This window comes from Anser brachyrhynchus, assembly GCF_964034855.1.
Source record: "Anser brachyrhynchus genome assembly, chromosome: 1".
NCBI lineage: Eukaryota > Metazoa > Chordata > Aves > Anseriformes > Anatidae > Anser > Anser brachyrhynchus.
Genome location: NC_137694.1, coordinates 181,536,562 through 181,562,455, shown reverse-complemented (window position 1 = coordinate 181,562,455; position 25,894 = coordinate 181,536,562). Strand labels below are relative to the sequence as shown.

Genomic DNA, 25,894 nt, shown 5'->3' with positions numbered 1-25,894 from the left:
TGTTTAACAAAATTCCACCAATGGGACTTCAGCCTGCCCTTAATACCAGGTATTCGCTTAAGTGCTTTGTTGAATTGTAGCCTAGTAGATCCTCTTGAAAAGAAAGTGATTTTCAATCTAATAAGGTTATCTTAGTGTGAACATTTTAACTACATCAATCAATACGCCCGTCAGGAGTAAATGACTAATGGGATTTCTCTCTTCTTTCTTTCTTTGTTACCAGAATGATGAATTGACTTTGCCTGTTGCTGAAGAGTCTCATCTCCTTAATGCATTGCAGATATGTCTAATGGACGCAAGCTGTCACGGCCTGGCAGTAACCAGTCCCCACCAAAAATATTTCCCCCTGGGACCATTTCATCAGATTCCAGCTCTGCTCTCACAGTGGAAAATGTAAAAAGGCTGGAAAAGGAGTATGCAACTTCTAAAGAAGCCTTCAATAACAAGAAAATACGAGATTATATTAAGCAGAGTAATCTTGCTCTCTCCAGCGAAGAGAAAAGTAGGAAAACCAGCACAGATCTTGTCTGGGAAGAAGAGCCTGAAGGAGCCTCATCATCCTTTCCAGAAGAATGGAGAGAAAATAACAAAGATGTTTGCTGGAAGACTTCTGCAGTAATTTCAAAGAAAGGTAAACTGTTAACAGGTATTGTTGAAAGCAGCCTGTTAGAAGGAAGGCAGCTGTCCTTGATCTTTTCTCAGTTTCTGTTTATATATGGTAAATGTGAGTGCCACGCAGGGGCTGGTTTGTCTGGGGCAATGGCAGTGAGCTGTGAGGGCAAGGCAAGGAGCACAGCACCCAGCCCTGAGCCCCAGCGACAGAGCCTTGGGACAGCTCATCACAAATGGAAAACACTGGTCTAGGTGCAACTGAAAAACCCACACATCCATTTTAGTAAACAATGTGTTCAGAGTGTCTGAGGTGTTCAAAACACCATGGTTTAGGCTTGCCTGGAGCAGTCACGGTTGCTGTGTTGCATGCATATGCCAGCAAATGTGTATTAGACAACTGTCTCTCACTAGATATCTCAAGCTATGTTTACAGTTTGTTGGTTTTTTTTCCATACGCCTTGCTTTTAATAATATTTTACAGCTCATTAAGTAATCTAACTAGTGTTTGGAGGCAGATAAGAGAGACGGAAATGTGGTTAATCCATGGAAAGGAAAAAAAAAAAAACAACCCTTGAATTATAGGGAAAAAAAAAGATTGTTTAAGGATGGGAAGAATTTGTCCTATTTTGACTGCAATGGCACAGCCCATCTCTGCTTGCAAGCCAGGAGGTGTCTTGTGGCTGTGTGCAGGACAGGGTCACAGCTGTCCCCAGGGAGTGGGTGAGCAAGGGACGCGTGACAAAGCCAGACCCACTGGGGAGGGACCCACAGCGTCCGTGGGGAACGGCAACTGCTTCCTTACTTAGGGCAAGTCTGGCTTTCTGAGAGAGAGTGGGTGCCAAAATGGGACCCAAGCCAGGCAGCTTGGCCTCATCCTAAGCAAGGTTATTAGAGGAAAGTTTGGCCTTTTTCCCATATTTCCCATGGTCATTTCTATGACCATGCATTCCGCCTACTTGTGGGACAGCGCCTCGTACAGCCAGAAATGCACAGCTGGCATGAAAGAGCCGGGCTAACCCTTCACGTAAAGGGTCAGCAGTTTCCTAGAGAATTCACGCATCACTCCTCCTTGGGGGTTGGCCAACGGAAATGTTTTCTGCTCACTTCTGCATATTTTTTTTTTCAATGTAAATTTTCCTGCCCCCGAGAATGAGAACAACTGACTGCTTGCACACGTAAGGTTTATTTCTTTTGAAGAGCTTTCCGCACGGAAACCAAGTGTTCTTAGCGGGCATGCACGTGAGCAGCATCCTGGAGGGTAAACCTGCTCCTGCAAAAGTCAAAGGATCTGAAACAGCAGCCACGAGCGACCGGTAGGGGATAGGTGCAGAAACTTCTCTCAGGGCTCTCCCAGGAAACCTCTTGTTGGATTTCCACAGTTTTTAAATGTGGAATTTAAAATTCAGGTGAAATAGGATGTTTCTCTCAGCCTGTTTTGGTAAAGGACCACTATTTAGAAATGCATACCAAGGAAAACCCAATGTAGCTGGGAATGCCTTAATAGGGACGTAGAGTGAACAGTTAATTTGTCTTCAAGAATTTGTGTACTGCAGCAATTCAGAGGCTTCTTTGGCCCTTTTCAATCCCTTTTCATTGTTTTTCATCTTTCATAAGAATAGCTTATCTAGTCCTAGCAGTGCAGCCTCATTTTGATGCTTTTTCTGGCTCCCTGTCACAGCCATGCCTCTCTTTTTCCCACATCCTTTATTTCTCCACATTTTCTTCTCCACCACCTCTTCTGCCACCCCACTGCACAGCATCGATACCTCTCACCCTCCCCAAATGCCTCCATGTCCATGTCCTTTCCCCAACCTCCATATGCCAAAGGGGGGGTTCTCCTCCCCCACCACCTTCTGCAAATGCCTGCCCCAAATCTCTCCCTCAGGCCTTCCTGATTTTTTGGAAATAATGCCACTTGGGGTTTTGGCACTGAGGTTGCATGCAGTTGTTTGCAGGATGAAACCTGCAGGGGAAGGTGAAGTGAATTAGCTTGTAACTCTTGTCTCTTCCTCTGCAAAGCTTGCCCTCAGTCGCCAGCCACTTTTTAAGGCTCATTCTTCGGGAGCTTTTTCTTGGCTCGCCTGCAATTTATTATACCACTAAAAGCAATAGGGAAAAAATGTTCCTCGTTAAGGTGGGGGAGGTTTTATCTGAAATACAAAATAATGAAATGGCAAGAAATCTCAAGAAAAAAAAAAGAAGAAAGGAAAAAAAAAAAGAAAGAAAGAAAATCCCTGCTGTTCTACACAAAAAGATGATTTCTTTTTAAGATAAACCATTTTCTCTCCCCTCCAGCACCGGCGACAGATTCCCCGTCAGCTCGTCTCACTGGCTCTAAGCCAAGGGAATCCAAGTAAGGAGAGTAATTGGTAGCAATTTTTCTGTATCGCGCAGCCAGGTGAGGCTGTATTTATGCTGTACGTGGGCTGGCAGCAGGAGCACCAAACAGCTGGAGATTTACAGGATGCCTGAGACACCCACAGCCCTGCAGCCGCTGCTCTGCCTCTGCTGTTAATAAACTGGAAGCGATGCCTGTCCTGGTGGCTGTCTGTGGGCCCGTCAGTGTCTGGTGTATTCAAAGGGACGCTGATGGCATCTCTGGAGTTTTTGGTAATGTTACCAATGAACTGGGTGTCATTAATAATGTTATTTTTATTACTATTTGATGTTTTGGCTTTTTTCCTTAATTACCACATGTGCTTGGCACTATGGGAAAAGGGATATAAGCAGCTGTCTAAGGGAAGGCTTGTCATATTGCTGTATGAGCACACAGCTAGGTTTTGTCATTACAAGGTCATAAATTCCCCACTGCAACATGAAGGAGAATCAGTCCCAAGGTTTCCAAGACTGCAAGTGGCCCTCTGCCCCTCGCATGTAAGGAGGAAGTGAGGGCACTTCAGGGAGGGGACAGTGATGGAAGCACCAGAGCATTGCTGCTCCCCCCAAAACCCTCAGGTTTTCACCCAGAGATGTTGTGCCCAAAAACCTTTAAAATATGTAGGTTATTAATAAAAAAAGCAGCAGTCTTTACTGGCTTCCTTGAGTTACTAATGCAGGTAAACAAAATTATCAAAAGCCCTTCCCTCCTTCCCTGATTCAGCCTGAGTCAGGCCCCAATCACAGGTTGTTCAGCATCCCTTATTTTTTCCCATGTTTTTTTTTTTCCATTTTTTGAGGCCACAGGCATCTTTGAATTAGTAGATCAGAGGCAATCACAAAATTCTCCCTGCATTGCACAGACACCTTGATAGCTCTTTGTCGTAAGCTCAAACTGGTTTCATGCAGGCATTTCTGGCATTTTCATGCCAGACAACTTCAGGAAAAAGAAAAAAAAACACGAGGGAGTGGGAGGGTTTCTGGAAAGCGCCATTTGTGCTGGACATGCTGTGACAGGGGAGAAGTCCTGCTTCCCATGCCCCAGGTGGCCCAAAAACCATGCTGCACGGTGGACCATGCCAGCCTAATGCTGTTTGCAGAGCCGTGCAAGGCAAAATGAGCAAAGCAGGGGCTCCAGGATTGGTGTTACATGATGCCACCGTGAGTCACTGCTGGGAAACCTTGCCTAAGCCCCAAAGCCCTCTTCCCCTGTGGCCATGAACTGCCCACGAGCATCCCACACGGTGTCACCTCTTTGCAGGGGCGATAGCAGAAGGCACGAGATGGAGGACGAGATGACCCAGACGGAGTGGAGCTACTCAGATGAGCCCCTGGCTGCCGGGGAGGACAGTGAGTTCGTTTGAAGTGACCCTGCCCAACATCCCGAGTACTCAAGAACTGTGGGTTTGCTTTGGAAAGCAGCTTTTTGGCATCAGCTTACTTTAAAAACAATATTATTCAGAAATAAGTTTTGTTCAGCGGAAATTCTGATGCAGTTGGAGCACTTTGACAAGGATAAATGCCTCTCATTACCGATATCCTAAGTTCTGCTCCCTTCCTGTCATTAAGGCTCAAAATGCCCTGCGGCATTTTTCCTTAGATCCAGCTTTGCTTGGCTTTCCACATTATTAGGGGTTTCACGTAGACACCAGTGAGCACCCAGCGGTAAACCACACTCAGCACCTCAGCTGGTGGCACCGCGGCTGATGAGCATCAGCAAGAGCGCGCTGAGCCCCTCCATCCCCATCCCACTCTGCGGAGGCACAGGGAAAAGCTGGCTTGGTGGTGAGCTGAGGAAATCCCCCAAAGGAGATGGTGCGGGTGCTAAGGTCTGGGACGGCCCTGATGCTGGGTTTGTCCTCTGTCACCACCACAAGCTGGAGCTGAAGGGTGCTGCTGTGGGAGGACACCCAGCGGTGCTCAGCTTCTCCAGCCCATGCTGTGCCCACGTAAGTTGGTTAAGTCGACAGGGATATTCCTGACCCAGAATGGGGCAATATTCCAGTTTTCAGCCTCTTGTTCCTCACAGACCTCCTCAGGCTGATGAATCAATCCTCTCTCTTTGCCCCAAGAAAGGGGTTGAACTGAGCTTCGCTTGAAGTGAAACTGAGAGGTTGCTGCCGTTGTGGGCTAAAGCAGCAAAAGCCGTCCCTCTCGTCCATGCCTCCTGCAGCCAGAGGTTGCTCTTACCCTGCTCACCCCTAGCCATACACCTTCTCCAGCAGCCCAAGGTCACTTTTCAAAGGCAGCATCCCCTTTTGGGCTAATGCAACTCCTCCATCTCCAGCCATCCGAATTCAGAAGGATGCTCAAGAGCTGAGGTTGCTTCAATTTCCAGGGGCACGCCAGGCACCTAAATGTTTCAGGGGGCTCCTCGTTTAAGTGCTTATCCATGAGAGAAGCCCTGCATTGTCACCAGGCTGCCTCAGCCCGTGAGGGCTTGTTAATGCTTAGCTAGCAAAACAAAAGGCATTCGCTTCTTGGCTACAGCTTGCTGCCAAGAGATAGGCAGGTCGTGCTTCAATGCAGATGTCTCAGGGAAAAAAAAAAATGTGCAGTGCATTAGAGAGCTGTGACTCATAGAATAATTATCCTCATTTCTCATAGTTTATTAATAATTTAAACCCAATCTTGGTGTTATTGATCTATCATTGAATCGGAGATTTATTTCAGATCTGTAGTCACAGAAGCAGTAAATTTAATCCCCCTTCCCCTCCCACCCTTCCACCCACTAAACTCACTTTATAACTAAAACATGATGTTTAGGCTGTTTCAGTAATAGGAGAAGAGAGCTCTGGGGCTGTCAGTGGCAGGAGCAGCCCCAAGTCCACAGAAGATGCAGGTTCTGGTTTTTACACCATTTTTGGACCGTACCTCTGCCTGCACATGGTCCCAGGGATGCTAAAGGCCCACCGAGAGAAGCAAATGCTACTTGCTGGCGTGTGCATCCTGACCTAATCTTACTTAAACCGGCAAAAACCTGAAGCAGCTGCCCCTGCGTCCCGGGAGGACCATGACCATAAAATCAATTTAAGTGCATGGAGGATCAAGCCTAGAAAACTACGATGTGAAGACTCCTACAGCAGTGCTCACTTGGCTGTAACATGTGTCGTGCATTCACTCGTACAGGCAGCAAGAGCTGTCCTTTTACAGGAGGCCAGGAATAGCAAACAGCGTGCTTTACTGCTATAAAGTGCCCAGAACAGTGATTTTTTTTTTTTTTTTGTAGGCAAATGAAATTCATTTTTATTAGACCAATTGTAGTATACAGCTGGGGTGGAAAATGTGGTTTTGGCTGCAACAGCTCTTTCTCAGATCTGAAAGAAAGCAGCAAATATGCCCAAATGCTCATCTGTTCCTTTCCATATATATTAACGGATGCAATTAAAAGTATTACCCGCCCAACCTCACCACAGCAAGTGGGATATTTAATGTATTCAGGTCTTGTTACACCCTGGCGAGGAGAGGAAGTGCATTTTCCAGACACTTTATAAGTGAACAAGTACTTGTGTCCCCATCTCATTCCCCCCTTTAGTTGCCTCCTCTCAGGACCTCCAAGGGTCACTTTGCTTTGCCATTTCCCTGCCAAGCAGAGTCATCAGCAAGGGAAGCTGCAGACCGTGCTCATGGCCAGGAAATAGTTCGGGGCACAGTGCAGTGGGGTGCGAGTGACATCTGGGCAGCTGACAGTCACAGGAATGCAGCAGAATTTGGAGATACGTGGTCCGTACTCCACATGGCTCCCCTCAGAAGTCACGACGACGTTGTGTCCTCGTGCTTTGGGAATTTCTGCTCTTCCCTCCAGGTGTGGTGGTGCTCCTCAGGGACACCGAGATGTTCTCCGAGGCAGAAGAGAGCAAGGAGCCAGCTGAAACCGAGGAAGAGGCAGGAGCTGAGGAAGGAGAGGAAGATAACCAAGCAGAGATGGGTGAGCAAGGTACAGTGAGACCTTCACTTAATCACAGCAACCACGAGATAAATCTGAGCTTTCAAGATGCCCATCTGCCATCGATGATGGCCCTTTGAAAAGCCTAAACTAAACTAGAAATTGTTTTGCTCATGAGGATGGCCAAACCACTGAAGTCCTGCTTTTGCCACCATGGATCAGGGATTGGCAATGTTTGGTGGTAATGGAGGACCAGCGATGCTGGATGCAGCCGTAATAAAAACGAGGAGGGAAATGTAAATTGGGGTATTTTTGTCAGAATACTAGAGGTAGCCTCTAGGAAAGGGTCAGGCAAATGCCTGGCAGCACCAGCCTTAGACCGGAGGGTCTCAGTCCTCTTCCTCACATGGCCTTCCTCCCCCAGTTTCAATGGGTTCCAGTTCTGACCCCCCTCGGATGGTGGGGCAAGGGGCGTCACAGACCACAAGAAGCAAGAAAAACACATGTTTTGGAGGAAGAAAACAGCTGGGAAATGGGATGAAAAAAAAAAAGAAAAGTGGGAATCTGAGAAAGAGAACAAGAAATATGGAATAAGAGAAGTAAAACAATATCAATATCTGTGGAGGAATTAATGGAAAACTCAGGAGGAAAGACCCCGGGAGCAGAGGAAAACAAGAACAGGGGTTAGGAGGGAAGTGGGGAAGGAAGGTGGAAAAGCAGAAGGAGAGACATTGAAGGGGGAGGTGGGTATAAACTAAAGAAGCAAAGCCGAGCAGAGAAAAAATTTATCTGGAAAGCCAAGTGGAAGCTGCAAAGCAAAGAGACTGATGCCAGAGAGCCGGGGCGGGGGGTAGACTCAGCAAGATGATTTTGCTTGTTGTTCATTGAAAGTTCAGTGGCAAAATGTAGCAGAAAACGTAACTCCTCTTTTCCTCTTCTGTCTGGGTATCTGCAGTCCTCAGAGGCTGCGAAAGAAAGGGCTGGGACAGCAAAGCACTTCCTTTCTGTTCTGGATAAAAAGCACTTGCACTGGGGAGAAAAGGGGAAAGGGCAGAAAGAGGAGAATCTTGCTTGTCTGTTTTCCTTTTTTTTTTTTTTAATTTATTTGGAGGTTTTCATTTTCACAACAGTCCCACTGGCTTTGGCACACGTTTCTGCGCTTGGTGTGAGGTCTGCTCCAGCGCTGGGTGCCGAGCAAACCACGAGGCACCACAGCAGAGCTGCTGCCTGGGCTCCCCCCCTTTGCCCACCCCAAGCCTCTCCATCTCCTATCAGTGGGGTGCAGCAGCTTGAAATCTGCAGGAGGATGCCTGGCAGATTTCCCCCACCCCGCAGCTCATCCCCCCATCCCTGCGGTTGCTTGTCAGCCGTTCATATAAATAGGATTAACATCCGCAGTTACACTGAGCTAGGTTGCAAATTACGCGGGCTATCAAGCCTCGTGCTTCAGGGCATACGCTGATTACCATCGGAGGGGCAAAAATGAGTTTTTCCAATAACAGAATATTGCATGATTGACTGGGGACATTACAGGGCAGAGCGGATTAGCCTCTGCCATCAGTATCAGTTACGTGTCATTACTGCATCAAAGCACCAGACGTAGGCGAGCCACTTCCACCCGGGCCGCGCTGCAGGTGGCTGGGTCTGGAGGAGCAGGGTCAATTGTTAAAGCCACTGCTGGTTTCTAAGCCTGCTATAAAACATGCCTCCAGCAAGCTGCACCCCCCCTGCTTCTGCTGCTTGCCTCCCGGGCAGCACGCCGCATGCCTTTGGCTCGCTAGAGGAGTTCGCCCTCCTTCCCTTGCCCTCTTAGGGCCAGATTCAGCCCTGCAGGATCCAGCTATCCCCAGCCCATCGCCCTTTGGTTTTTTTTTTTCCCCTAACCCAAATGATATTCCTCTGGCACTGGTTTCTGCGGCTCGGAGCCAAGGGCTGAATCCTGCAGTACAATATAGAGGCCGTGGCTGTACAACATCATCCTATACCTTCATTTTATACAAGTCTAAATCACACGTGGGTTCCTGGGGCTCATGGGTCTGTGGCTTTGCAGCCACAGAAAAGACCAGTTCCTGCAAAACCCTGGAGCATCTCTTGGCGTCTCCCAACTCTGATGGGACTGAGAGGTACCGGAGGAGCTGCTGCAGCTGGTGGGCTGGGTGGTATCGAAGTGCTGGGACATCTGACTGCTGGTACTACACCTGGGCATGGAAGATAAGACCACCCAGGCTGGCTCCAGCTGGTTTTCCCCACCCTGCTGAGATGACACGGGGTCAGAAGCTGCTATGGGCAAAGAGCGATGAGGTTGGCCATGGGGGATGTCCTCCTCAGGAGTGTTTCTGATGGTCGGTGCCCTAGGAAGGGATGCTCCTGACTGAAGGGTCTGCTGACCCTACCCTTATGGTGCTTCCAGGGGCTTGTGAGAGGGACTGCAGTCCCCCTTAGCTCTCTGCTATGGACGAACAGCTTTGCCCACGCTCCACTTTCAGACCATCTCATTTCCTTCGTCTTGGCAGCAAATGATTGTCTCATTTGAATGGAAGAGCTAGAATTGACAGAAAATCCAAAATAAGAAACATAATTAGCAGCAAAACTTTTAATTCCCCATTCTAAGCTATTTCTAAGTGTGTTAGCTCTTATTTATTGAACGGGCTTGACATTTAGACAGTTCCTTTTAATGCTAATAGTGTTGATTACCAGGTTGAATCCTACTGCTTTGAGGAAACTGCTGCTCAGTATTCAGAGCTGCCAAGTTGCCCCTGCACAGAAATGCTTGCTTTTTCTTCACGAGAAATATGTATTATTCAGTACAACCACATTAAAATAAGGCAATCAAGGGAGTTAGGAACCTGAGCCAGCAAGGGCAGCCTAGGCACAAGGTGTATGGCTGTGGGGTGCCCAGCTTTGATTTATTCATTATATTTTTATAATGATATATAAATAAAAAATATTTATAATTTGAAAATATATCATATAATACATAATGCACATAAATAAATAAATAGACAAATATTATTTATGTTTTAGCCTTTCCATGGCTAAACAATCTCTCTAGCACCAGTGGGATGGGGCCAGCACACTGAGGAGGAGGAGGGGGTGGTAGGGGTAGTCAGAACAGGGGAGGGAGAGAGAGAGGAAGGGGAAGGGAAGGGGAAGGGGAAGGGGAAGAGGAGGAGGAGGAGGAGGAGGAGGAGGAGGAGGAGAAGGAAGAGGAGGAGGAGGAGGAGGAAGAGGTTTTCTACTCTTGCCCACTTGCAGTTTGCACTCTTGTTTCAGGACTCTGCTTCCTCCATCTCCATACAGAGCCAAACACAGCAGGAACTCCTTCCTAATGGAAATCTAGGGGCAAGATTTTTTTTTTTTTCCCCCATAACAATCACTATCAGATTATTTTCTTCGGTGTGTGTAATAGAGCTTTTTGTGCTCCCTCTCCTGCAGATCAATCGAACAGACAGGTGTCTGATTGCCCTCCTGTTTCAATGTATATCATCATTACTCCTTTCGGAGCTGCTGCAAAATAGCACAAGTGTCAATACGAACAGAATTCAGCCTTACATTTGCTTTAGATAAGGCTTTGTAGGTAAAAATCATAGTTTTTCGGAAAATAAGCCTCTCCTCCACATTACGGAGCGCACAATGTCAACACGAGGCTGCTCGGGAGATGCGGCCGCCTCCAGAAATCGGGCAGGCCGGCAAATGCTGAGAGTGACAAGCCAGCCTGCTCTGACAAGCTTTGCCAAGGGCTAGCTGAGTGCGAGGAGATTACCATGGTCTGGGGAGCAGAGATACTTGAGCTCAGTAATTTCCCCCGGGGCGCGATTACCTTGTAATAGCCACTATCCCTCATCCTCATTTCTCGCTGGAGACGAGGTGCAGAGTTAGGCTCCTGGCTCGTATCCATCAGCTGGTAAAGAGCCAAGGCAGGAGTTTTAAGGCAACCTTGGAAAGGTGCACAGGGACAGAAATGTATATGAGGTCCTGTCATTAACATCCTGAGCTTTCAGCCAGAAGAAGCTCTTATATGTTGTGCAACTGAAGTGTTCCAATGTTTTTAGTGTGTTTTTTTTTTTTTTATTTACTGGGGGAAAGCCTGAGTGAATCAAATCTGGACATTCAAGACAATGTGTATCTGCTTTTTGTTGCTCTCCCTTCATTTGTAACCATGCATAATAAGCAGAAGAGGAGGTGTTTTCTTTGGGTGCTACTTTGGAACAAAAGAAAAACCAAGATGACCCAGGTCACGCCAGAGGAAAGTGAGCTGAGTGCCACCAAATGTCTTGTTCTGAGACACAGCCACTTGATGTCCCTGAAGGCCAGAAGGACTGGACAGGCTTCCCCAGGTCCCAGAGCTGGCCATGGGAGGAGATGGTGCGGGTCCGGTGTCTGCAGGGGTCCCTTTTGCTATGGGACACACATACCCATAGAGGACAGCCAGCACACGGGTGGGGTGGTGCTGGCTCTCGGTCACTACGGCCTGCTTCAGGGCTCCCAGTGATGCTCACAGAGGTCACTGCTTCATCTTCCACAGCGGAGATATCTCCCCAGAAGAGGTCCTTGCTCTGAACTGGTTGGCCTACGGGGGCTTTCTCTTTGGGAGCTAAAGGAAGAGGGGATGCAGCTGCCCTTGGGTCTTGGTGGTAGTGCTTTTAAGCTGAAAATCATGCCTGGTGTGTTCAGCCTGGAAAGCCACCAAGCTGGTGTATCTCTGTGATGCAGGGGCTGTGTCAGAAGCTACGTCGGGCAGCAAAGACACCTCAGGCTATATGCAAGCTGCTTTGCCTTAGTGGCCAGGCGTGAACGTAAGAATGGCTGCAAGGGGTGAGCCCACAATTGCTCCTGGCCCAGCATCCTGCCCTGGACAGGAGCCAGCAGATGCTCAGGAAGAAATACAAAAATAGAGCCAAAATTTGTATGCTTCCCAGAATACCCTCTCATCCCCTGGTGATCTGAGACTCAGGAGCTCCTTGCACTGTAGACACCACCTCTGCGTTTAATAGCCCTTGATGGATCCTTCTCCCATCGATTAGCTAACACCCTATTGAACCAGTGCAGACTTTAAACAGCCACCGTACCCCGTGGCAAGGAGGACCGCAGCTAAAAAGAATCTCTTCTGTTTATTTTGAGCTTGCCACTTGATAGTTTTCTCTGGCGATCATCCTTTTCTTTTGAAGAGCACTGAATGATGTGAACAGCTGTTCCCCAGTCACGCCACTCTTCCCATCTCAAAACTCGGTCATATTTCTTCTTCAGTCGTTTTTCTTCCAAGATAGATAAAAAAGTCTTAATCTATTCAGTCGTTCCCTGAATGGAGGCCCTTTTATGCCTTTGATCATCTTCAATTGCCTTTCTCTGTAGCTTTTCTATTTCTTCTGTATCATATTTGAGATTGGTGAATCAGGACTGCACAATAGCATTCAAGAGATGGGAGCCCATGGATTTATACGGCAGCATAATGATTTCCTCTGTTTTGCTCTCTACCCCTAATAATTCCTAGCTTTCTGTTTGCTTTTTTGATTGCTGCTGAGCATTGAGCTGACATTTGCATAGAGCTATCTATTATAACCCGAAAATTCCATTCCCAGGTGGAAATAGCCACCTCAGAGCCCATTATTTTGTATGTAAAGCTAGGATTGTCTTTTCCCATGTGCATCACTTTACATTTATCTACATCAGATTTTACCTGTGATTTTATTATCCTTCTATTCAGTGCCAGGGGGGTCTTTCTGTGACTCTTCGCAGTCAGCTCGTTGCCTGAGCCGCCCTGAATATCATCAGCAAAATTCTCCTCTCTCTGCTCACCTCTATTTGAGATTACTTTTGAACACTTTGAAAACACATGGGACAGCGTTTAGGCTAAGAGAGCAGCTTCCTCTCCGAAATTTGAAGTGCCAGGTCCCAAGAAGAGGGTAGAAACGCAGCCTCCCAGACTTTCTGGATGTCACTGGAGGTTAGTTGGTGCTTCTGGGAGTGGATGGCGATGTGCCTAACTAGCACGTCTCCCTCTCCCCACTGCACAAAGAGATGGGGGGGTGTTGTTACTTGCTGGATTATGCATCTGCCCCCTCCTCCAGACTGTACGGGACCAACAGGAGACCCGACGGTGGCCCTTTTTCCTGGGCCCTGGCACAAACAGGCATACAAATGCCCTGGGGCCCCAGGAGAGGAGGCAGAAGGGAAGCGTTGGATGGTGAAGCCTTTATCTGAGAAAAGTGCTTCACACAAATCTGTGGGCTGTGGGTGCTGATGAATAACAGCTAACCAGCAGCTCTTCCCTGCAAAAAGCTGCGTGTGAGCCTGTCGCGCTTGCCCAGGGAAGTCCAAGGGCAGAGTCAGAGGAGGAACCACTGTCTGGTGGAGAAGAGCACGAGGATGACGGGACGGCAGCTCTCCTCCATACAGACGAGGTGAGGTTAGCACGAGGACCAGGAATTACTGCGACAAGCACATTTTGGTGTGGTTTGTTTTGGTATTTTTTGTTGCTGTTGTTCTGAGGAGCAGTGCCCAGCTGGAATGGGTGCTGGGTGACCTCTAGGATAACAACAAGGGGCACCTCTTTCTCCTAAAGGTGTCTTTGTTGAGGGGAAGAGGGTGGATAATTGCCACTGCTATTTGTAGGCAAAAGGAGTCGGGCTGAGCATCACTCCAGCAATGGAAAAGAGCACAAAATTATTTCACCCAAGGGAAAAAAAAAATAAACATCTTTAGTGGAGGGTTCGTCATCCCTGTCTGGCAGTGCACATCTGAGACACAGGGTCACATGGAGTGTGCCTCCCTCTGGCCATCAGAGACTTTCAGATGGGCTTGTTTCCCTCTCCTGCCAACCCTGGTGATTTCTCGTGGCTGTATCTAGAGCCAAGAGGTGCAGGACTGGTCTGCTCTGGTGAGATGTCTTTCAGAAAGGTGAATGGACACTCCTCAAGCTGCAAGTGGTTTTCAAGGGAGAAGGAAAGATAATGTTTTTTCTCTAACAACTTATCTGAGAGTAAAAATTGCTCAAAAGCACAGCAGCTCCTCCCTTTAAGAGACTTAGGCTTGACCATCTTAAAGATTGACAAAGAAAGAAAAGAACAAGCAGCGGTGGCTGGGGAACAAAGTGTCTCGGGCTGTGCTAAGACCTGTGTCTCCAGCCAAAGGGCAAGGGGCTTCATCCCTGGTTTGTTCAAGGTTAAATCTGGGGGGGCTTGAATTCTCGTGTGGGGTACCCGATACCAACCAGCTGCTGGAGAACCAGGCAAGCTTGGTGTGCTCTGCAGCAATATGGGTTATAGAAACCATCCCTTTGGTTGATGTTAAAAATGTCCCATTTCATTCGGTCAGAGCTGGAGGGTCTTTGCTTTCCTCTTGCAAGGGGAAGCTTTGAGGAGGAGCAAGTAAAAAATAATAACTCTCCTCACCACCAGACAGAGAGATGTGGATTGTAGTCAGAGCATGTCTCTTGTACAAGCAGCAGTGGCTGCAGCCAATATAGCTGGGCAAGCAAAAACCTTCAGTGCATGGAAAGAAACCTAGGGCAAGATGGTGTCTTCGGGTGACACCACTGCTCGGAGCAGAAGACATCAGGGCAAGTACTATAAATACATCAGAGAGGGAAAAGGCCCTTAAAGCTAGACGTAAGCCTCTTCTGAGCAATTATCAAGAAGGAGAAGAGCTGATCACAAACGTTTCCACCACAAACAATTTGCAAACAATTGTTTTTTTCTTTCCAAAATGCAAACATCCCCACTTTCCTTGAAGTTTGCCTAAAAAACTGAGCACGTCTAGTGTTTTATTTAATGTATCCTCTCTGGGTTTTGTTTTTAAAGAAGAAACAGGAGTTGCTTTTTAAAACTCATTTGAGCTTTATTTTGCTCTCTTTTTTTTTTCCCTTTCTCAGTGCTTCACAGCATCTTAAAAGAAAGGCAAATTAAGTCATTCCCATTTTCACATGAAAAGCAATTAATACTTTTCCATTGAGATCTTAGGAAGGAAGAGTGCACATAACAACTGCACTTATTTGGGAGCATACATAAATAAATATAGCCTGAGTTTCCTGACTATTTATATATATGTATATATGCACAAAAATGAGAGATTTGGTGTTACACTGAATGCAGTGGGTTTGGGTGCTTTTATGGGAGCAGTCTAGATTCAATCCCAATTCACTTTAAAAAATAAAAATAAATAACGACCCTGATACTGAATTTCCTTTGTCTTCTGAGGAAACTACTGTAACTGAAGAGCCTCCTGCAAGGTGCACCTTTTGCAGCACACCTGAGAAGCCAATCCCAACAGTGGCTGACCTGAAGGAGCAACCTCAAGAAAAAGTGAGTCTACCACTATGGTGTGAGGATGCCTTCCATATAAATAGTTCTTTTTTTTTTTTTTTAATGGCAAAAGGGAGAGCAACCACTTCATGGCAGAGGCAGAGAGGAAGGGATGAAGCCAATGGGTGGAGGGAGCTGAAGGGTGAGGAGGTTCCTGGTCCTCCCAGGAGCCTGTTCCCAGCCCCACGGCTCCTGACGGGTGCTGCACCCCACAGCTCTTTTGCTGCCGGAGCTACAGGACGGTATTTGACACTGCCATCCAAGACCTGATGAGCGAAGACGAAGCAGAGGAAGAGACGGATGCTGCTCCCCACGCCAACCCTTTGCAGGCTGAGCTGCGGAGTAGCATCAAGGAGAAGCTGCTGCAACAGTAAGGAAATCGGAGAGACTGGCTGGGGCACGCTCACCTCACCACGGAGGGCATGGACCAGGCCACATCACTTGAGTTATCTGTCCTTCGTTGCTGTTTTCCCTTTTCTCCCACTGCTTTGGTCCTCTGGGGTCTGACTTATAAGTGTCAGCAGATCTTCATGGGAGCAGCAGCGCATGCCAAAATTCCCCTCAGGTGCAGAAGGACAATGTGAGGTCTGAATGCCGCACAGGGCACCTCTGGGTGGGATTTGATTTGAGCCTTTTGGGCTGTCTGTGGGGTCTGTAGGGTGCAGCAGTGTAAGTGGCATGCAGCACTTGGTCCTGCCAGCCAAATTTCCCCCTGAATTACAAAAGTAATTCAGTCAGGGGCACAACATGTAGGTGAAGCCAGGCCTGGGGACCAGCTAAATGTGTGTTGAGCTGTGTGAGCAGGAGGTCTTCGGGGCTGGGACTCACCCCTGCAAGCCCACAGCCATGCCCTCACCCATCACCTGCAGCTTCCCTGCACAAAGGGCAGGGAAACGGGCATTTCTACTGCACTGCTCATCAGACATGCAATGAGATGGGTGCCCGTCTCTCTTCTTTGTCTACAAAAGCCATCTGTGGTGACAATCTCACATGCAGCCATCCTCATTGCTTCAGGTGAATCCTCCTGAAATAACATCGCAAGATACTTTTTTTTCCCCTTAGATTTTGTGGGTAGTAACATCAGCCAACAATCTGATCGTATTTTCAACCTCCGTTGTTATTTTTTGTTTGTTTGTTTGCTTTTAATCTTAGGTTGGATAAGGGAGGCTTTGAGAGCTACAGGGAACTACTTCAGCAGTACCTGAGGTTTGTTGCCTGTAAGTACCTTTGCTAGCGAGCTGCTGCGATCGGTGGGCTTGATTTGGAGCCAGAAGCACACAGCAGCTTCGGGGCACCCAGAGAAGAAGCAGGGATTGCAGCCCTTCGTGTAGGAAAAGGTGCCCTAATCCTAATGAGGGTGGTCAGGGACCTTTATAGTTACACAAAACACGGGTCCACGTAATTCCCTGACTGTGAGGCCTGTCAGCTACATGCTGTACATATGGGAGGAGCAGGGGAGGGTGCAGAAGAAACTTGCTAGCTCGTGTCTAGTCCAGCCTTCGCTATAAGCAATTCTCAGCTGGATGGTTCATTGTTTCTAGCAAGGAGATCCCTCACATCTCTTAGGAAAACCATCCTACAGCATTACAGAGCCTACCCCACCCTATTTAGGCTAGATTTTCCCTTCCCACTTGTTTCTTCTCAAATAAAGCAAAAGATGTAAAAACTCCCCAACCCCTCCCTCAATTCCCTCTCCTTTCCAAATAATCCAATACAAAAAGCTTGGAGAAACAGACCTACATCATTTTCCTCAACACCAACCTTCTAATTTTATTCTTTTTTCAGGGACCAGAATCTCTTTCAGACTCTCAAAACCAAATGAATACACTGCCAGACCAAAGACTGTCCCTTCCGAAAAGCACCAAGCAACACCAGCACCTCCAGAAGACCTTTTCGAGATGGACAGTGATTGTGCTGCAGAGCACCTGAAGGTGGGTGTAGCCTGTTGGAGCTCTTCTCGTTGCTTTTCAGGCAGGGATTATAGAGAGCTGTACGGTGTTTAGTGTGCTCGTATCCCGTAAGAGTCATGTTTTTTCCAGTAAAGTGCATTTAGACACCACTTACAGCGCATTTAGATACCACTTATGAGATATGGAGAAGGTGCTGATTCAGCAAACTGTTGAAATGTTTGTCAGTGAGTGCACCACGTCGATGGGACACACCTGCCTGTGGCTGTTGAAGGATGAACTTAGTCAGGTGTTTGTGGATGGGGTGGAAAGTTGAGCCTGGCATCCCTGGGGGTTTACAAGGATGATGTCCACGTGTAAATGTTTTACTTCGGGACCATCCTGTGCAGCTTGAAGGCTGAATGCCACCAGTCAGCCATCTCCGTGCCAACTGAAACCTCGGCCCTGCTCTGCTCACTTCCATACCATCCATCCTTCTCACTCTCCGAGCCAGGCTGCCCTGTCCAAACCTACTGGCAGGGATGGATGTGGGCTCCTGAGCTAGGAACCCCTCGGAAAGCTGCTGGTCCCAGGCCAAGTCCAACAATTTGACAGCCAGAGGGTGGCTGCCCGGCCCCCCACCACCTCAGCCCCCCAGCATGGCCTGTCCCTTCTCCCCCTTCCTCTGCCTCCCCAAACCAGAAAACATTTCTGCAGTTTCCTCAGGCATACAAGAAAACCGCCGGTGATTTATCACACAATCAGCGATGTTGTTGGCTTTTTTATTTTCGACATAGAAGTGCATTATACTGCTCTCCCCTCCTGAAATATAGGGGCAGCAAATCCTCCTGCCTGGGACTGCCTGTCTTTTTAGCCTCATAAAAAGACTGAAAAATGAAAGCAGGCACAAGATTGTCAGTTTGTAGCTTTTCTGTTCCCCTCCATCCCTTACAACCAAGGAGTAATCTTTAGCTAGTTTGCAGAGCCAAAATGTGCACCTTTGGGTTATTAACGAGTGCCGCAGCTCGGGCTGAAATCAGTCACTGCTCAGGTACCTGGGAGCTGCCATGGATGTGTCCCTCAAATCCCCGTGAGAGGCAAAACCCAAGCAAGGCCCCGTTCTGCACCCGGTAATCAGCTGCTGCTCTTAATGATGATGTTAAATGGGAGAAGCAAACTCGCTGCGCTTCCCCCTGCTCAAGCAAAACAAGCCGCTCTCCTTTTTTCCAGGAGAAGCAAGCAGTAATGCTTCTTATTCCTATTAGAAAGCACCAAAGCTCCTTTGCAATGCTTGGAGCTAAGCCCTCAGCAAAGAAATGTTTCTATTTCACTTGTCAGGACGTTGCTGGATAAATTACTCGTGTGTCTGATGGAAAGAGGGCTCCTGGCAAATTATATCATCGGAGAGCAGCTAATAACATAAAATAAAAGGAGCCGAGCTTTGTACATGAAATGTGAAAACACAGGACTGAAGGATGAGCCTCCCTCGGTAATTTAAAAGGCTTTAATTAAAAAGGAAGCAAACGGAAATATCAAGGCCAGGTGGAGAGCGCAGGACGCGATGTTTTGGGGTTGGTACAGGCATGGAGAGAGGAAGGTGTGGTGTCGGGCACCCGCACCCCGTGCACCCAGGCAGGTGTCCCCACGACGCTCCTCTGCACCCCCACCTGCCTCTCACCGCCGTGGTTTTCCTCCTGCAGCTCTGCCGTTCTCCCGGCCCCGTGAGAAGATGCTATTCCGATGGACGGACGTTTTTTCTCCTTTTCCCAGATGGAAGTGGTCAGGTTTAGCATCCAGCAGCAACGTAGCTCATGTAGAGGGGGGGCAATCATGGGAAAGTCGTGCCTCTGGGTGGACCACCGTGGCTCTCCTCCTCCCTGGGGGTAATCTGCCTCTGCATTTTGGGCTGGCTGCACCACTGCTGTGCTCAGCACTGCTCTTCAGAGGAAGTACAGCCTACAGAGCCGATAGCCTTCAGGTTGACTGCTTGAAGGGTGGTGGAGGGCATGGGTTATTTTATTTCCCCCAGGCTGTGTCCCACATTGTGTTTCTTGCAACGTGTGCTTTCTGTGGGCTTTTGATGGGCTTGTCTTTCCCTAACCGCTTCCCAGCTACCCGTCGGGCAACGTGGCCGTTCTGATCACGTTCACCGAGGAAGCCCGGTTCACCTACGTCATCCTGGAGGACAGCAGGTACCTGGGCGTTAGGGCTGCCTTCGGGAGCCACGGCCACGGGGTCTGCTTCCACCCTGACGGACAAATCTGGTAGGTGCAGGCCCGGTGGGCCACACGTCCTTGGAGGTGTCTCAGTCCCGTCACAGCACAGGGATACATAAGGATGTGTCTTCTCTCCTGGCTTCTCGTGGGGCGCCAGGTCACCACACCAGCAAAGCATGGGCTTATAATTTGCATGCAAGGGGACACTGCGATACCTGAGGTTGTCGAGCTTGATGTCACATTGCCTTTGGTTCGTTTCTCATATCCAGGTCGTGCTCCTCGCCGTAAAGAATGACTTAGGTGGCTGATTTCATGCAGTCTGAGTGGTAACGTGAGGTGACTGACAGCTCTCAGGAAAAGCTGCTGCTGTTTGAGCCTTCGAATTCAAATTTTTGCCTCCCCTCCCCAAGTCTCCAAAGTTTCCCCCTTGAAAGCCAGGAACTGGGGGAAACCATTAAATCCCATCTCAGTTTTACAAGTCCTCCCCGTGTCGAGACTAATGAATGGACGCGTTAAATGTCTAACCGGCTATTACAAATCGCTTTCAATAGCTGTTGTAATAACATTGCCATCAGACTACTGCAGGTCCCACCGCCCGCCTGCAGACACGTTGGTCTCTCATCCATCACGCAGCAGCCAGGCTTTCGCGGCTCGACACCGCCGTGATCCCCAGCTGCACGGAAGCATCACCCGCCCCGCAGCCTAGCCCCGTCCTTCACCCCAGGGCGCTCCTGACCCCGCTGGACCATGCTTTTCGGACTGCTTCCCAACAGCACGAGCCCCAGGCTCGATTACAGCTCTCCCAGTACCTCCCAGCAGCCATAAATTAAGGGCAACATCGAGCCAGTGACCACTCATACATTTATAAAAAGCTTTCTTGTTTATTCCCGCTGTTTCTTCCAAGCTGCAGCACAAGTTAACGCTGGGCTTTTGCTGCGGTGGTGAGAATCAACTTCTTTAACACGCCAGCAGGAAAAACGCAACGTGAATGATAAAATGGCCCCGCGTGCCACGTCTGGGGGGGTGCTCCAGCACCTGGAGCCACCTCCTCGGGCTGTCGTGAGATGGGGAGCATTGATTTGTATTTGTGTGCTGTAAATGAGGGCTGTTCCCCCATACACAGAGTTTCCCTCTCCTTTGTTCTGCATCAAGGCCGTTCCCCACACCCTGCCATGCACACAAACATGCGTGACCGTGTGTTGGACACCTACTCTTAGTACAAATGTTTACAAATAGAAATGACCGTGGCCAGTAACTCTCACATGCAGAAGAGCAATGGGAAGAGGGGCAGCCCGTGCTACGCGCAAATATTTTCTTTGCCCTCTGAGGGCAGGAGGGTTTTGTAGGATAACCATTATGAAAATATCATCCCTGATCTGGTGGATCAGCTCCAGGCCCTGACTCGTGGAAGGCAATAATAATTACTTCAGTCACAGCGCAGATAAGAGGTAGCATTTAGGACGGGGAAGCTGTTTGCTGTGGATTCACCCCATGTTTGTCCCCAGGATCATCCTGACCCCTTGCACCGGAACCTGCTTTGACCAGGCAGGGGCGAGCCAGAAGCACTGGAGCTGGCACGACCTCAGCCACCACGTCCACAGCCCTCCTTTCCAGCCCATCACCGTGAAACTGAACGGCCACCTCACCCTTAAAATTGTGTCCCAGGATCAGATTCACCTGTGGTTCACGAGCAACAGCAACTGCATCCACTTCAACGTGGGGGCCCGGCTCAAGGTGAGCACTTTCTGTGCCTGGAGCAGCCCACCTGAGTAAAGACGTTTCCCTGGGGCTGCTGCATGGGTCTGGTCACAGATTTTCAGGTGAAAAAGTCACCATTTCGTTCAAAAGCAAATTTCCTGCCTGTGTGAGTCTTAATGAAATTCCCCTTCAGGAAAGCATTTAGCCGAGATTGAAACACTGCCACTGAAGGGTGAGGACAGCATGTCTCAAATTCATTTTGAAACACTATTCCTTCTCAAAACATTTAATATAAATGTCAATACAAACACAATGCTCTTGATTTTATCTAAACACCATTTCACTTAACATGAAACAAGCATTTGGGGACAGGAACAACCGAAAATCCTTTGGCATTTGTTGCCACTCGGGTTTCCCACCTCTGACCCTCCTGGGATGAGGGCAAGCATGAAAGGTTGGGTTGGAAGCGATGCTCTTCCACACAGCCTCCCTCCAGGGGTTTCAGCATTAATGCCCTTCTTTTTGCTCGGGCTCTCTTTGCAGTTGAAAGACCCCAAGACAAGTCACCTGCTAAAAGGGCTAGAAAGCGAAGAGGAGCTCTTCCTGCAGTCCAGAAAGATTCAGCTCAGGAGCCTGCTCTCCAAAATAGAGGCAGTTTTGCAGTAGCTTTGGCAGTGCCCCAGCGATACCACTCCTTGTGTTTCATCATCTTGTACCTGCACGAAATACGGAAACGAAGACCTCAAGACACGCAGCAAACGGTTACACGAGCACTTCAGATCTGCTTTTCCTTCATCACGGTGAAAACAGTCACTTGGCAATGAAAAATAAAGCTCCTTTTTCCAAGCCCACCATGCCTACCTTCCTGTACGTCGAGTCCTTGTAACACCAGGCCCACCTCAGTTGAAAACACTTGTTGGATTGCAGTTCCATCGGGGGGATTTCACTGAATGTTACCACACCGATCACTGAAGGAGGAGATGGTTTCCCTCCTTCGGCTGATGCGCTGGACGTGGGGAGCTCGTCGCACTAACAGCCACGCTGCCTGAGCGGGGATGAGCAGGGGCAGTCCAAGGCAGAGCGACGATGAGGAGCCTCTGGGTACGCAGCTCCAGCTTGGTGGCATGGCCACAAGCCACTAGTTTCACGACTGAAAGGGACTGATTCTTTCCCACGTACTAGAAGTTTCCCCTCGTGTTTCAAGCAGCAAAGAAAACAAGTCTGTAGCACAGTCCCAACAAAACTAGGAAGAAGCCATAGCAAGCCAAGCTTTCTTACAAGAGCCGTTTGGGTGCCAATACCAGGATTTACACAGAGATGACCAACATGGGGGACCACACCACAGCGGAGCCTGCAGCGATGCTTCCCCCACGAGACCAGTCAGCACGTTTTTGCTCCTCCCGGAGCAAAAAGCAATGCTGCCTAGAGGTGACACCTCACACGAGCACTCCACCTGCCACCCAACAGCCCAAATGTCCCTGTGCCACTGCATCGCTTTAAGCATGCCCTGGAAATGCCCAATTAAAAAGGCACCCAGTGATGTTATCAAAGAATTTTCCCCTTTAAATATCTAGATGTTTATTTCAAACACCATGCATTTTAACAGATGGTCCCAACTCCTTACTTCTTGACCATGCTTTTATCTTCACCGGGACATTTTATTGGCTAAGTTTTCTACAGGCAGTGCTGAAAGACTCCTTTCACTGGACTTACCATCAGATTGTGTGAAGGAATGGAGACCTCCATATGCCCTGAATCCACTTGGTGCATCGGGGAGCTTTTATTGTATTCTGAGACCTTCATATCCAAGACCTGATTTGCTGTAGGGTCTTGGCTTGGTTTTAGGGTTCAGTAAGACTGAAAAAATACGTGAGGGTAGGAGAAAGCAGCATTCACAGGCACAAGGCTGGGTTTTGCTGCAATGACCACAGCCTGTTAGCGGCAAAAACTTTCTTCCTTTTCCTGCCCACATCACTTTGCCAACACCAAACAGGCACGGTTCGAGGACGAGACTGTTGTTTTTGCTTGGAGAACACCCAGCACAGTATAAGCTATGGTGCAGGTGTCATTGTTGTACAAAGAAAGAGAAAAAAGAACGAGTAAATGCCTGGCCAACTGCCTTGGCATTCACTGCATTTCCCAAGACAGACAACCCAAAGGGCCAAACCTTTTTAAGCAGGCTCCAAGCGTCCAGGCAGCAATGGTCACACGCTGCTGCCTGCGCCAGTCAGAGAGCAGATAAATTCCACAAGAAAGCAGTGTTTGTCCTGAGATGAATTCATTCAGATGACACTGCCAAAGCCAGAGAGTAAAGGGATGCCTCACACTGACAGTACAGTGAACAAACCACGAGACTTTGAACGATGCGTTCCTACAATACCAAGGGCCAGAAAAACAGTTGTGGTAGTAAGAAATGATGGGTAGATAAGCCTGCAAGCAACAGGCAACAAGAACAGCTATCAAATAAAATAATCGTTGTGCTTTCGGCCACCACCTCCCAAGTTTACTCTTAGTAAGGGCCAACTAGATAAAATACGTTCTTGTTACAGTCACGGTTTCTTCCCCCTAATAAAATTGCAAGCAAAGAGACCGTTTAGTCACGCAAGACCACTTGTCAGTAAAGAAAATACAAATTTACTTTATTATAACCATAAAGAGGGATTATTTCAACAATCAGCTGTACGCTCAGCACTCAGGTATACATCTGTGCCAAATAAAGTCATTTCTCTTACTGCCAAAGAAGAACACTTCTTTTTAACAATGTACTCACTGCCTGTGCTTACAGGGTGTTTATTGTCTCTGTATTACAGTTATCTTGACAGACAAGCCTCGGGATACAGAATAAAGCTTTACTCTTTGACCAAAATAGGAGGCAACATTTTTATTTAAAAAAATTAAAAACGGCAAGTTTCTAGTCAGATAATATAAAGCATCTTAAATTAATCTTTTGAAAGTATTTACACTATTTGTAAACGTAAATATCTGAAACTGTACATGTTTAAACAAATGGTCATTTAGCAAACAGGCTGTATAAACTGATTGCTCTGCTAATCTTCCAGCCGGCTGACCTAGAGCTGTCTAGGTATTCTAGGAGAGAAAAGACCCAAATCACAAGAGTGACTACTGCAAGGGTTTACCCTTCACATCTCTTCTGTACAATGTATTGAGTCCGTCACAGCTTTGTACAGTGACCATGCAATCCTTCTGTAAAACTTTGTAAAAAAACAAATATACATATATTACAATGCACTGGACAGTATTTTACAGCCTGCGTTTCTACATACGTTAAAAAAAAAAAAGGGGCAGGTTTTCTTCCTTGTTAGTTCCTTTAGTTAATTTTAAAGAGTCATGTAAGGTCCTACAAGTACCACTTACGTACCTCAGCACCACTGCTGCAACACTTCTCTTGGTAGCTTTAAATCCTGCTGTTTTAGTCTCCAGCCACGTGATTCATAACAGGAAAAACATTAAATCAAAACACCACTGATGTGCATGGAAGTGTCTCCGTAATTAAAATTTCAGAAGAGTTTTTACGAGTGAGTTGAAAGTCTGCCATGTACTTCACCATGTTTTTCTTCCGCAGTGCTGCACGATAAAGATTTACACACCAAGATACTCTAAAGCTGCTCTTAGTGTTTCATTCAATTAATGGCAGAGTGGTTAGCATTCAGCTTTCCGAAATAAGGATCAATTAATGCCTACTGATCACATCACAACGTTTACCAGTATCTGTATGCTTAACCCCTGCTAACGGCGATGATTTGACAGTGCTTACACATTCATTTCTGGCATCCCCTCCATGCCCCCACTAGCATTTGCTCCAGCACACAGCGGCTGTATAAATTCTAGTCCCAGCACCCACTTTCACTAATCCAACACCACCAGTTGATCTTGGGTATGGCAAAAAATACACAAAAAAAAGAAAACACCTCTAACCTAAAACTCTAAGTACCTGAGAATCTCAATGCTACGCTTTGCTGTAAAGCATCTGAAAACATGCAGTTCCCTCAGAAACAACAGAAATTATATTGCACAGCTTTCCATTGCAAATCCCAAGAATCCGAGATTCTTTACATGGAGTAAGGCTAGAGCATAAAACTTCAGGTCAGGCCTCGCAGCTCTTAATCACAAGAGTACAAGAAAACACAGCACATCCAGTGTTTCAAGAAACGCTTCAGATGTAGAAAATAAAGTTTTCCCAGCTAAAAACCTCTGAATTATGTTCACGCACTTGGTAAATTATCAGGATTCTCAGGGGTGTTAAAAAATTGGAGCATGCCTGCTTAAGTCAAACAGTCATATCAACGCGCTTATCTCCAAGCCTTGCAAATACCTACCACCGCTCCCATTTTATTCCCTGCACTTTACTTCCAGTGTGGTTTTGAAAGCGCTTCTCTTCACTCCATTCATCAGCTTAAAGTATGAAAGGATTTTACATAAAAAAACAGGACTTCAAGAATATCTGGAGAAGGCAGTAACTGAGCTTCCATAAGAGTGATCAGCAAAAGGTTTGTTTTGTTTTCTTTCTCCCCCCCTTCCCAAGCCAGCAAATAGGAAGACCTTTAACAAATCAATAAAACTGATTTTTTTTTAAAACTTTTTCCTAAAACGGGGTTAAACAGCCTGGAGGGTTTTAATGCAGGCTGGACTGCACGGGGGGATCCTTCATTTACTTCAAGCAAATGTCTTCACGTCCCCTTCACTGTCTGACATTCAGCTGAAGTTTGTTTGAAGCAGCCTCACTGGCTACTTGGACATCGACAAAAGTAAGTTCACCTGGAAGACAAAGCGAAAGCCTACATTAGACAGAACAGCTAAGTTCAGGATCTGATGTCTCATATTTTAACCTTTAAACAGGAATTCATGGAAGCACACAGAGACTTATACGGAGCAGAACAGAGATGCAAGTGGTCAAAACTT

At 47.6% G+C, this 25,894-nt stretch overlaps 2 protein-coding genes across 3 annotated transcripts in view; one reads left to right on the top strand and one right to left on the bottom strand.

The window, feature by feature from the left end:
* On the top strand, window positions 1-23,852 carry ERICH6B (glutamate rich 6B). The gene is made up of 9 exons (XM_080576121.1): window positions 1-631; window positions 6,794-7,005; window positions 15,390-15,544; window positions 16,327-16,391; window positions 16,960-17,105; window positions 18,761-18,849; window positions 19,172-19,324; window positions 20,746-21,010; window positions 21,518-23,852. Exons 1-9 carry the CDS (start codon window positions 283-285, stop codon window positions 21,638-21,640), a joined length of 1,557 nt encoding a protein of 518 aa, XP_080432247.1. The 5' UTR covers window positions 1-282; the 3' UTR covers window positions 21,641-23,852.
* The window catches only part of COG3 (component of oligomeric golgi complex 3), a 31,772-nt gene continuing 29,463 nt past the window's right edge, over window positions 23,586-25,894 (bottom strand). For both annotated transcript variants that reach the window (XM_080552803.1, XM_080552804.1), the window contains exon 23: window positions 23,586-25,750. In XM_080552803.1, the coding sequence (XP_080408929.1) occupies window positions 25,721-25,750 (30 nt within the window). In that variant the 3' untranslated portion in view covers window positions 23,586-25,720. The remainder of the gene's footprint in view (window positions 25,751-25,894) is intronic.

Coding starts and splice junctions, on each gene's coding strand:
- ERICH6B (XM_080576121.1), top strand. CDS start 283: ATGTCTAATGGACGCAAGCTGTCACGGCCTGGCAGTAACCAGTCCCCA. Junction 16,392..16,959: donor GTACCTGAGGTTTGTTGCCT/GTAAGTACCTTT, acceptor TTCTTTTTTCAG/GGACCAGAATCTCTTTCAGA. Junction 21,011..21,517: donor ACGTGGGGGCCCGGCTCAAG/GTGAGCACTTTC, acceptor CTCTCTTTGCAG/TTGAAAGACCCCAAGACAAG.